Source organism: Carassius auratus, unplaced genomic scaffold (genome assembly GCF_003368295.1).
Source record: "Carassius auratus strain Wakin unplaced genomic scaffold, ASM336829v1 scaf_tig00022917, whole genome shotgun sequence".
Classification (NCBI taxonomy): Eukaryota; Metazoa; Chordata; class Actinopteri; order Cypriniformes; family Cyprinidae; genus Carassius; species Carassius auratus.
Window position 1 is genome coordinate 56,457 of NW_020525224.1, and position 13,210 is coordinate 69,666.

A 13,210-nucleotide genomic window follows, 5' to 3' on the forward strand; every position below is an offset into this window, starting at 1 on the left:
TACAAATACAGTTGTTCATTGTTAGTTCATGTTAGTTAACAGTGCATAAACTAATGTTAACAAATAACTTGTAATTTTAATAATGCATTTAACAATGCATTAACTAAGATTAATAAATGCTGTAGAAGTAGGCCATTGTTTATTCTTAGTTGATGTTAATTAAAGTAGTTAACTAATTTTTACTAATGAAACCTGATTTTAAACTGTTTCCAGAATATTTTCAAATTGTTACTCCCTTTAATTGTTATTTTGGAATAAAAATAAAGATGCACAAAAACACTATGAAATATATAATTAGTATGTATGTGTATATATATATATATATATATATATATATATATATATATATACACACACACACACACACACAATATTAATAAAATCAATAGAATTATATTTGTTTTCTTTTTATGTAATATGCATTTACCAAGGAAAATGTGACAACATAAGTGTAACAGGGACATACACATATAACTGCTTTATAACTACCTCCTGGTTTTAAAACATCACCTAACGCCAACGCCACTGCTTTATACAGCTATTAAAAATTAACTTCATCAAATGGCTAAATGTAATTTAAACAGCAATAAAGCCAGAATAAAAAAACGAAAAATCCAATTTTACTAAATCTTTTCCCCACGATAACAGACGCCTATGATCTATGGGCCGAAGATGTTTTGTAAGGGGAAAATTTCAGCAGACTCATCTCTTGTGTAATATGTCATTACGTATGTGCGATGACCTATATATTACATGACCGACATTCCTACAGTCTTAACACCGTTGAGTAACAAAGATCCAGACGTTCAACCTATATGTTAGACAACACAAAAACACAATTGACACAGGAAATTACCAATCTCCTTTCTCTCAGCAATTGCACATCAGTTCATCAAACACTGAAGCGTTATCACAATTCCTGATATTATCACTAGGGGATATCCTGTCCTGTCATTTTCCCTTTTTTTCTTCAATAAAACACGCAGCATAAATTTATTAACACGCTGGTGATTGATGACACACTGACATCTTTGAATTTAATTCCATTGTTCGCTAGTCCCAAGCGCACGTTACAAAACTCAAAAGTTTTGTGTTTTGTAACGCGCCTCTGTGGCCAATAGAATCGCTCGCTGATGCGCACGTGATTATAATTTTACGTAACACACAGACATAACGACGGTATGTTCAGGAGCGCGAGTCAGTAGGTTCTCTTGTACCGATAACTGTAAGAATGCTTTGACATTGTATTTATTATTTTTGTGGCGTATCTGTGAATGTCACATACAGGTATGCCGTTGCAAAGACTAGCCCAAGAATATGCTTTGGAGGAAAACGGAAGGTTTTTTATGGCATCTGAAACAGAAGGCGACTGGGACGAGCAAGACCACCTCGATCACCGTCAACTTGTTTTATCCAAAGCTGATGCTTTAGCCTCGGAAAATCGTCTTAAAGAGGCTGTCGATATGTTTTCCGTGGCTCACCGATATGGTCCGGTCCGGCCGGACCAGCTGAGCAGTTTAGTCGGATGCGTTCTGCGCAACTTCAAGAAGAAATCAGAAGAGTCCTCAACGAAAAGTGAGCCGAGCTGGACTCAGGATTGTGAATTCGACTGCCCTGGCTGTCATAGTTTCTTAGCCGAGCCCGTGACGGTGACTTGTGGACATACTTATTGTAGGAGATGTTTACAGCATAGTACTTTTTCTAAATGTAAACTGTGCAGTGAAGATATTAGGAGGAGGCCCGGGGAACCCCGACTGAATGTGATCTTATGTGGACTTTTAGAGAAGTGGTTTCCTGAAGACGTGGATAGAACTAAATGTTTATGGGAAGCTGAAAGCCTATTGAAGAGTAAACACTACGGAAATGCTATTGCACTAACCAATCAATTATTAGAATCTGGTAAGTTCACATCCTTCACTGTGTCTAAATATATTTACTAATCTGACAACAATGCTATGACCAAGGTTACTAGGTCATAACACCGCCGGTCACAACTTATATTATTTATTAAAAGGGTACGAGGTGTGCAGAGCTCCACTGACCAACATTTGGATTGACAGCCATAACTTATGTATTAGCCCCGCCCTCAGGGATCATGTAACTGACGCGTTCGCAGTGCGCATGCGCACTCTGCACGCGTTGTGTAAGGCAGGTCGTGTTTTGTAATCCGAGGCAAACTGAGTTTGATAATAACAAGTAGAACAGTATGTAATAGCCGCAATGTTCAGGTGTCTGTTAAACAGAAAGATGCCTAAAGGTTGTCTAATGTCCTGTTGCCTAAATACTAAAAATGCAACAGCTGGAATTTGAACAAGCTCCAATGTCATAGTGAAAATGGTCATTTATAGTCTACCTAATGTATTTTATCCGAACATTTCAGATGAATTCAGATGAAACCCTTTGGGAATCCCAATATCTGTCATTGGATATTCAGTAATGTAATTAAACTATCAAAGCACAATTTTAAATAGATTATTTGATTTAATATTTTACATTAATGTCACTTATATATAAGTTATATACATTCTGTAAAAGTTTTGTTTTAACTTTTTTTCATTTACATTATGTATAATGAGAGGGCCAACTTACCACATGTGTTTTATTTGTACTGTTGATTCATGAAAATCTTTCATCATATCCTCATTGTTAAGTGTTGGTTGCCAGGAAATATTTGATGATGATGATGAAGTTATTTAACTGCTACATAATGTCACAAAGTTTGCGGTCGTCTACACAAAAATCTTCTTTGATGACCATTTGTCACATTTTATCTGCGTTACATTTCTTGATAGAAGTGTTGGTTCTGAATATGTCGCAGAGTAATCAGAGTGTGGCAGTCTTTTCTCTTCTGTTGTGTCCTCATTTGTCCTTGAAAAAAAAAGCAGTGCTGTAGTGTCACATCCTCTCTCCCTTTATTCCTGTGGCATTTCAGTGCCCAAATGTCTCTCCTTGATCCACTGATCTAACACATTGAATCTATGCCATGTCAAGTATTATGATTAATATAATGCTTGTCAGACAGACCTAAAGAAATGGTAGTTAAAGCTGTGATTTTGAGGTCTCTCACTGTCTCTGTCTTTCTCTCAGACTCTAGTAATGTGTGGGTGCGGGTGTGCCATGCCGAGGCTCACCGAGGACTGAAACAGTACTGTCAGGCTTTAGAAAACTGGGAGGCCTGCCTGATTGCTACCCCATCCCCAGAGGTACATCAATTAATTTTCCTAACACATACCACCACAGATGGCAAATTCCCAGTACATCAGCACGCTTTTACAAATATTATAATATCTGGATTATTGCTTTAAAAGCAGGTGATTGCAACTCACTCTACTCCGAAATCACCCCTATACTCTTAAATAAGGCACTACATGAGGAGACAGACAGTTTCAGTGGTGTCCGTAATCTTGTTTGGTATTATCGAGTGCACTCATTCAATCCCAAAATGCACAGCAATAGCAAGTGTACAAATGGTGCATGCTCCATGGCTACATAATACCCATAATGCACTGTGAGAATCGTGCACCAATTCTAGCTCTGTGATTAGCCTTCAGGCCATTAACATGACTCTCAGTCCCATTCTAGTCAGATTAACCCCAAAACAGAATCAGAATTCAGAATCAAATCAGTAAAAATCTAAATCAGGACTGTTACTGGAAGCTAAACTCATTCTGATTTGTCTGTCTCTTACAGGGATATTTCCAGAAAGCAAAAATTCTCCAAGAGATGGGTCATGTAGATGAATCTCTGCAGGTCTTCCTTCAGTGTTTGGCATTGGATGAAAACTTCCATCAGGCCAAACGAGAAGTGGAATTGGTGAGTTTAATTTCTGTTTTTGTAGTTTAAATTAGTTGGTGTTATAATAAAAATTGGCCTTCAGTACGTTACCATTTCCTATTTCTGTATTGAAATACTAAGTTGACAATTTAGTAAACAAAACATCCTCAAGTGACTGGTGAAACAAGCTAGGGCATCATTTCAAATATAGAATATTTTATTATACATAGTATTATGTTATTATATTTGCTACTTTTGGTGATCTAATATGAGAGCATGTTGATGATCAGATTAACTGTATTTTGTTTATTCAGGAATATATATACTGTTTTATGTTCAAGATACAGTTTTAGTTATTTGTGGTCTTAAATGTCAACTTATTGTAATGTGCTGTGGCCAAACTGTTTCATATTATCAGTTATGGACCATGATTAAATTATGTAAGATAATTGTTACTGGTGAAGCCTAAACACACAGAAAGACAAAGAAAGTGCGCTATGTACATTTCATGACCTGTGTATCTTTGTGAGTGTGTATGTGTGTGTGTGTGTGTGTGTGTGTGTTTACAGGAGGCTTAAAACACACTCTCTGATGTATTTTTGTGCTTTTCTTTGGCCTACATTAAGACTGAGAGCTATTTTAAAGGATACATAGTGATCTCTCGAAGACATTATAAAGACTGGTGTCTTTAATAACAGTTCTGAGGCATAAACACTAGCTAGCAGCACTTAATTCCTGTGATCTGTTTGTCTGTTATTGAATAAATTGCAGCGAAACTTGTTGTGTACAACATTTTAAATAACTGTTATACATTTGCATAACTGTTTTAAAGGTTTTTGAAAGAAGTAACATTTTTAAAATGTTTTTGAAAGAAGTAATCAAGGCTGCACTTTTTTTTGCTCATTAATACACTAAAAAGTAATATTGTAAAATATTATTTACATTTACAATAACTGTTTTCTTTTTTTAATATGTGTCAAATCTAATTTATTTCTGTGATGACAAAACTGAATTTTCAGCAGCCATTACTACACATGATCATTGGCTTTTACTGATTGTAGTAAGAAATATTTCTTATTACTATCAATGTTGTGAACAGTTATATTTTTTGGAGACCATGATACATTTTTTCAGAAATGTTTTATGAATAGGACGTAAAAAAAACTGCATTTATTTGAAATATACATTTTCATAACATTATAAAAGTCTTTACTGTCACTTGACATAAAACAAATACATCCATGCTGAATACAATTCATAAAAAACTATCTTGACCTCAAAACTTTTGAACGGTACTGTATATATGAATATACATTCTTAGCTATACTCTGTTAAAACGCCTTTTTGTTCTATACTGATCTGTTACATATTTTTGTTCTTCTTCATCTTTAGATCTTGCATGACATGTTGGCTCCAGCCTGTGATAATGTCAAGGTTGGTTTGAGAGAGACAACCCACAACACTTCCTCACATTTGCGCAGTAAATCTCTGGAAAACCATCAGACCCCGTTGCAACCCCCCCACCAGTCTGTCACACCAGCAGGATCTACCCATCTGCCCTCTACAACCACAGAGGTAAGCAGGTCCCCCTTTAGCACCTTGTACATTAAATTAACTTTAAAGACCTTATGTTGACAGTGTCATTAGCAGCTCTTAATACTTTAACTCCTAATTTTTCCATGTCTGCAGAAACCAGGTCACTCTCAAAGTCTGGAGCGCTCTGTCCTGAGCAGAGCTCACTCCCTTCGTGCTCACGGGATAGGAGGAGCAGTAGAGGAGGGGCTTAAAAGAGTTAGCTCCGCCCCCCAGTTGGGTGACCCAGAAAAAGGGGTGCTGCTGAAAAGGAAGCTGTCTGTGTCTGAAGCAGGGCCTGGCGTGGCTTACAGCCACAGCAGTAAATATAAGAAGCAAGTAGGTAAGTCATCTATCCCGACGAGTACATGATGCAAACACAAGGTTGAAAAGCCATGTAAATAATTTAGTGACTGCACATCTGAACATTTTTAGCTGGTGGTTCTCCAATGATTATAATAAAACCCTCACCCAGCATATATTATATGTCTGTAAAATGTTCCGGTTTTTGAGTTTGCTTTCCACTGGGACTGTGCTTTACTATCATCAGTGTTGTGCCTGAACGCGTTCATTGAACGATAGTTCATGAACTCGTTCATATTTTGGGCGAACGTGAACTGAACGTGCTTTATTAATGCCTGATGAACGTTACTGTGAACTCGTTCATTCTGGTGTCTGTGAACGGCACACTCTCTCAGGTTAACTTCTTTCAATAGGGTGCCAGATTTCTATAGAAAACCCGGCTAAAACACACCGTAAACGGGTCTTAATATGTAGCGGAAAAACACCCAATCTGGCAACACCAGCCACCAGTGTCGCACCGCCGTCCACCGCATGCGTGACGTGTCATCAAAAAAAAAAAAAAAAGGCATCGAGGCGACAGCAGCATGTAGCAAGAAGGCGTATGATCATTTAAAATAATTTTATAATGTTTATGACAAGGTCGGTGAGAATGGGAGACAAAGCATTAAAGCAACAATGGGGAAATGCAGTCCCCTCAATGCTAATGTAAACCCTGGTTGGATAAGGATTCACAATTGGATATGAAGATGAAATCTGACGCATAGCTTCTTTGTTAAAATTGATAAAATAATTGCTGTCTGTGATTCTATATGGGCTGTGGCAATAATTTTGAAAAATAATAGCTCGCAGCAACATATGGAAAAAAAGAACTATGAACTAGTTCATTTTTGGAACTGTGAACTTATAGTGAACTTAGTTCAAAATGTTGTAGTTTGAACTATGAACTGAACTAGTTCATTTTAAAATTTGTGAACTGAACTTTGAACTTTCCCAACACTGACTATCATCAGCTGAAAATGTCTGCAGTTTGAGTTTGCCCTGAATAAAGTGGTGTCCTCATCTCTCTGTTGTTCAACATTTTTACTTCAGCGACTGGCAGTGCTGCTACTCCTGTGGTCACAGAGGAAACCAAGTCCCATCGAACCCTGCCAAAAGACCTGCTGGACCCCAATGATTTTGAATGCGCTCTCTGTATGAGGTGAGGAATGAGTATGTTTCTAGAGTCAAATCGACTAAAAGCCAAATAAAAAATGTAAAGGAGGAAAGGACAAGTAATCCATATATGCCTTTAGAATAAAATATGAAAAAAAGAAATGTCTCTAGTTTTCAGTTTTTAACTACGTTTGTTTTTTTGTTGTTGTAGTTTTTTATATACATATTTTTTATAATGTTAATATTTGATTGAATGTATTTGATAGCAAATTAGTTTCTGAAAAAACTTTGTTTCTTTCATAATTCTCAGTTATTTTTAATTAATTTCATTTAAATATTGTTAATATTTTGTCAAAATGAGACTTTTAAAAGGAATGTATTTAATAGCGAGTTCGTTTCTGAAACATAATTTTATTCGATTTATTCGTCATTTTATTTGATTTGATTTAAAAGGATTGTTAAGTAGCAGATTAGTTTCTGCTTTGGTATCAAAATTGGTAGTGGAAATACAACAATTTGACTGTTATTTATTTATTTATTTTTTCAATTTTTACAGTTAATTTGATATTGTGAAGACTGTGGCATTGTCCACTGGTGATAGGACTTGAGACGGATTTTAAAAACAGTTGTTAACAAGGTCTTAGAATAGCTTATATTATAAATTACGTAGTGCATGTATAGAAGACAAACTACCGTATTTTCCGGACTATAAGTCGCACTTTTTTTCATAGTTTGGCTGGTCCTGCGACTTATAGTCAGGCGCGACATATTTATCAAAATTAATTTGACATGAACATGAACATTGACATTTGACATGAGAGTAATGAACAAAGAAAAATGCTAAAAAAACTAAAAAGCCTCAGCTGCCAGGCGACAGGTTCATATATGTGTCAGTGACAGTGTTCAGCTCAGCTCATCTCCTGTCTTTTTTCTAGATTGTTTTATCAGCCTGTCACTACACCCTGCGGTCACACATTCTGCAAAAACTGTCTGGAGCGCTGTCTAGACCACAATCCACAGTGCCCTCTCTGCAAAGAAAGCCTGAAAGAGGTTTGTCTCAAAATCATAGACTGTGCATTTGCATGGGAAGCAACAATCAGTTAATTTTAATAGCATTCAGGACTCAAAAAGGTACATTTTATGAATTCATTTCTATTAATTAATAAAATTGTGTTGTTTTATTTAATCTTAATTTATTTAAGATTTAGCACCATAATCTTTTATAAGTATGTAAAAGGATTACAAATTTTCATAATAAAAAAAAAAATTATATGCTTTGTTTTTTAATTTGTATTTATTCATAATTCATAAAAATCTTGTTCAAAAAAATGTTCATTTCATCTAAGGCTTTCAAGACTATCACAAGTTTCACACTGACTTCAGGCCATTCGGTCATCCTTACTGTCGTGCACTGACATGGCATTTTTGATACATTGTTTCATACTTTCAATTACATTCTAAATAATTTTTAAATTCATAACCAATCCAATTCTTTCTGTATTTCTGTTGTTCTTCAACTTCTCTTCCTCCTCTGTTTGGTCACTCATACAGTATCTTGCCGTCAGAAAGTACACAATCACACAAGTGCTGGATAACATCATTAAGCAGCATCTATCCAAGGAGCATTCAGAGAGACTGAAGCTGCATGCAGAGGAAACAAAAGAGCTCTCAGAGTAAGTTTGCACACTACGTAATGTGAAGCTGCTTTTGCACTGATGCCAGGCATAACATTCATTTGTTATGCATAATCTTCTAGTTTTTAATCTTTACCTCCAAATGAAATTAGAAAAAAAATAAAAAATGTAACTTTCATTTGTAAAGTATTTAATTCAGTGAATTATATCACAATGTGATATATGATATGTGACCCTGGACCTGGACTGGAGATTTATACATCACATGAAAGCTGAATAAATAAGCTTTTGATTAATGTTTGTTGGGATCAGACAATATTTGGCCGAGTTGCAACTATTTGAAAATCTGGAATCTGAATGTGCAAAAAAAAAAAAAAAAAGTATTGCTAAAATAACCTTTAAAGTTGTCCAAATGAAGTTCTCAGCAATGCATATTATTATTCAAAAATTAAGTTTTTATATATTTATATAGGAAATTCACAAAATATCTTCATGGAACATGATCTTTACCTAATATCCTAATGATTTTTGACATAAAAGAAAAATGTATTATTTTGACCCATACAGTGTTTTTTTAGCTATTGCTAAAAATATACCTGAGCCACTTAAGACAAGTTTTGTGGTCCAGGGTCACAAATGTGATATTTGCATAAGTCCTTGTATCTAATCAACAAATCACACTCAATCTCTTTCTATGTTATTTGTCTTTCCCCAGTTTAACAAAAAATGTGCCCATCTTTGTTTGTACCATGGCCTACCCCACTGTGCCTTGCCCCCTTCATGTGTTTGAACCACGATACCGTCTCATGATCCGTCGCTGCATGGAAACTGGGACCCGTCAGTTCGGCATGTGCATCAGCGAAACCCAGAAAGGGTAAGTGTGATATATGAGTTATATGAGATCCATGTAAGCATCAAGTCTGTTGGATTATGTAGCTGATTTCATATTATGATATATGAAGGTTCGTGGACTACGGCTGCATGCTCCAGATCCGCAGTGTGCATTTCCTCCCAGATGGCCGCTCTGTCGTGGATACAATCGGAGGGAAGAGGTTTCGCGTCCTCTCACGTGGAATGAGAGACGGATACTGTATCGCCAACATCGAGTATCTGGAGGATATGAAAGTACGCACATCGCATGGATTTTTCGATTACTGTAATGTAGAGGAATGCAGGAAAAATAATGTCTAATGTCTGTGTTATTGTTAAGCATTCAGGGTTTTTTCTTATAAGGTAAATTATTTTATTTAAATTTATTACAACTTTAGCACCATAGTTTTCTAATTACAAAAAAAAAAATCAAAGAAAACTGTTTTAGTTATAGACTTAATTTTTTTTGCTAAGTAGAGATTCAAATTAAAATGCATGGAATGAAAGTCAGATACTGTACTACGAGTGTCTGGAGGATATGAAAGACTTTTAGATTACTGTAATGTAGAGGAATGCAGGAAAATATCTCTCTATGATATAGTTATGATAGTTTCCAGAGCTCAACAATAAGGTAATTTTATTATTTGTATTATTTTATTTATTTACATTTTAGCACCATAGTCAATTGGATTTTTAAATAACTGCAATATAGAAGAATGCTTAAAGATACAGTATTAAAAAACATTGTGCATTGTAGGTCAATGATGAGGGGGATTTGGACAAGCTACAGGTGTTACATGATCAGGTGTACGAGCAGGCCCGTAAATGGTTCCAGAACCTGGAGAACCGCTTCCGGAACCAGATCCTGCAGCATTTTGGGCCAATGCCAATGCGAGAGACTGATATCCAGGTATTTCCCGCTCTCTTAATCTGTACTACTGAGAGAAGCCCTGTCTCTCTTCTTTCTTTGCCCTACAGCAGGCTGCACAGGAGGAGGTAGGTTAAAGTGCATTCAGGGTTGGGTTTGCATAAGTGCTGTTACATCATAAATGTGTCAGAAAGAACGGAAGTGAAACTGGCAGCTCTTGCAAACATGCTCACACTGTCTGGTAAACATATTAGCGTGTTGTCCCGAATAGGGATGGCATACTTTTAATAATAACGGAGGGAGGTTATGGTTGTGTAAGCGTCATGAACATAGCCAGGCCTTAAATGGTCAATTTGAAGGGCCTGTCCTGTGATTGACAGTTTCGTCAGTATTTAGTTTAGCTCATTGTTTCTATATTACAAAAAGAAAGCATGATATAAAAGGGGTCATGTCATGAGGAATCAAAATGTCTTTGATATTTTGAGATAAAAGAACTTTGATGTTCTGTGTAACTCAAAACATGGTGAGGTAAAAAGGTTAAAGCAAGAACAATACCAATTCTAGCCAATATCAATGAGAATTATTAGGTTTTCTTTTAGGTCATGGCTGATAACCTGGAAGCAGATATATAAAATTAAATAATATTTTGTCAAAAAAAAAAAAAAAATCTGTAGTTTTCAATCCTAGGCATCACAACATTTTGGGTACAATATAAAAAATTGAAATAAATTCTGAGATTAGCTAAATATTACATTTAAATGTGCTTTTAAATTGTTTAAAAAACTGTTTTAAGGAAATTAACTTAGTGGGAATTAGATGCATCATTTTTATTGTTAACTAAAACTATTTAAAAATAGTTTTTAAGTAAAATAAGGCTGAAGTAAAACATTAAATTTTTTACGTTTTTCATCATCTAATGTATATTTAATAAAAATTTAACATTTTGCCTTTGTGACTAACCAAAATAAAATAGGTTTAAGTTGACATACTAAAATTACTAAAACTGAAATTAAAATAAAGCTAAGTAGAAATATATATATTTAACATAATAAAAATTACAAAAGCACATGTAATTACTTAAACGTAAATTAATCTGAAAAATAAAAGCTCATTTGTAATAATTATAAAAACCATAATAGTATAGAAATAATACTAAAATACCACATGATGGCAACGGGAAGGTAATCTAAGTATACAACAGGAAATGAGCATGCACAATTAAATATCTAACATCAGCTGATATATTTCCAGTAATAACAGATACAAATCTCTGATATCAGCCGAGAACCAACAAAGTACAGATATGACTTATATCTCTAGGATATGTCTCCTTAAATGTACTTTTATCTTTACATAAGCTTAATCTTAAGACATTAACCCTATTTCTTCATTTTGTTTGTTTGTATTCAAGGCCACACCGAATGGTCCGGCGTGCTGTTGGTGGCTGCTAGCTGTTCTTCCTGTCGATCCACGTTACCAGCTGTCTGTCCTTTCCATGACAACACTAAAAGAACGTCTAGTCAAGATCCAGCACATCCTCACCTACCTGCAGAACCTTTCCAGCAACTAGAGCTTCCACACAAACACACACAGAACTCTGTTTCCACCAGCTAACGTCTGTGTCCTTCTGCCGGACAACATGCAAAAACTCTGTGGTGCTGAATGATGAAGAACTAATGAGAATTTAGGGAGACTCCACTGAGAGCCAGACACAGATTTCTACCTATGGGGATAGATGTAATTCATGCCGAGAATTCTAAGAACAAATTGTTTTTCATTGTTTTCTACCAATCTGTTCATCAACATCTTGTCTTTGTGCAGATCCCTGTAGTATTTATTGCTGAACAGCCTGTCCGTTCTCATTTAGGAGAAACAATCTACTTAAAATCACATTTCCGTCCAATGCTTGTGGCCTCCAGACAGTGCTATAAAGGCAGAAATATTGCTGGAGAGCATCCAACATTTTCAACATGATCACACCATTGCTTATGTGTGTGTGTTGTGTGTTGAAGTAGACAGGGAGCATCTGCAAAAACAACTTATCAAGGTAGATTTTTAGGCACCGAGGCAGAAGGCAAGACCATTTTGAATATATTTTCTTCTTCACTTAATACTCTGGAAAAACAAAATCAGAAATATTGCTTCCAAGCATCTAGCCAAGCTTTCGCACAAGAAGTCATTGTCGCACAAAAAAGAGAGAGAAGACTGACGATGCACTTCTGAATTCATCTGTGTTGCTTTTGCAGTAATGGACATTAATGAAGCGAACACTCTCCCATCCTGTCTCAAGCTTTCAGCTCAGAGATCGGCATGAGACCGTTTAGCATAGATGTATTTCTCCCGGGGGAAATGATTAGGACTTCCAAATATCTCAGTAGTTTAGTTTCAGACGTATCATTCATTTGCTGTGGGTTCACTTTGGTTAATCAAAGCCGCATTAACAACTTGTCTCCATATTGCAAGTGTTTCTGTTAGTTACAAGCTGCTCTTTGTCAGATTCGTTAGAAGTCATTTTAAGATGTTGCTGAGATATTGATATATTTTATTTGTGTAAACAAAGGGAAACTTGCAATATTTTGACAGATGTACTGTAGACAAGTGAAAAACAAACTATCGTTGGCTGCAACCAACACCATACTGAAAGGAGACCCAGCTAGCATTCTACATATTGACAGTGATGAATGCTAACTCACCTGTGTGGTGCTTGTTGTGTGCAGACTAACTTTTGCCTTATAATACCTTGTTGCATTCTGCTCCTATGGTATAATGCTTGGGTTTTTGCATTCCTGTTGATGGAAGATAATTCTGTAGTTTAATTTAATTAATTCGCCTCTTGGCCAAAATCCTTTCTGTGTGAAAAATATGTCACATTATGGCTTTGTTGTATGTAAATCATTTTGTTTTGAAAAATCTTTTTTTTTTTACAGCTCTGCTCAAATATTTAAGTTGTCGATTTTCAAAATAAATTGCACATCTTTTTCATTGTATGTGTTTATTGTATTATTACCATCATCATCATCTATCCAGCCATCTTAAA

The 13,210-nt window shown here is 35.6% G+C and overlaps 1 protein-coding gene across 1 annotated transcript; it reads left to right on the top strand.

The window, feature by feature from the left end:
- The first annotated feature begins 1,169 nt into the window (after nucleotides 1–1,169).
- Nucleotides 1,170–13,148, top strand: LOC113077617 (LON peptidase N-terminal domain and RING finger protein 1-like). Its single transcript, XM_026249922.1, has 12 exons — nucleotides 1,170–1,899; nucleotides 3,088–3,203; nucleotides 3,691–3,813; nucleotides 5,167–5,349; nucleotides 5,464–5,689; nucleotides 6,739–6,847; nucleotides 7,737–7,851; nucleotides 8,353–8,474; nucleotides 9,151–9,309; nucleotides 9,398–9,560; nucleotides 10,063–10,215; nucleotides 11,585–13,148. The coding sequence occupies exons 1-12, from the start codon at nucleotides 1,275–1,277 to the stop codon at nucleotides 11,741–11,743; spliced, it is 2,253 nt and encodes a 750-aa protein (XP_026105707.1). The 5' UTR covers nucleotides 1,170–1,274; the 3' UTR covers nucleotides 11,744–13,148.
- The last annotated feature ends 62 nt before the right edge of the window (nucleotides 13,149–13,210 follow it).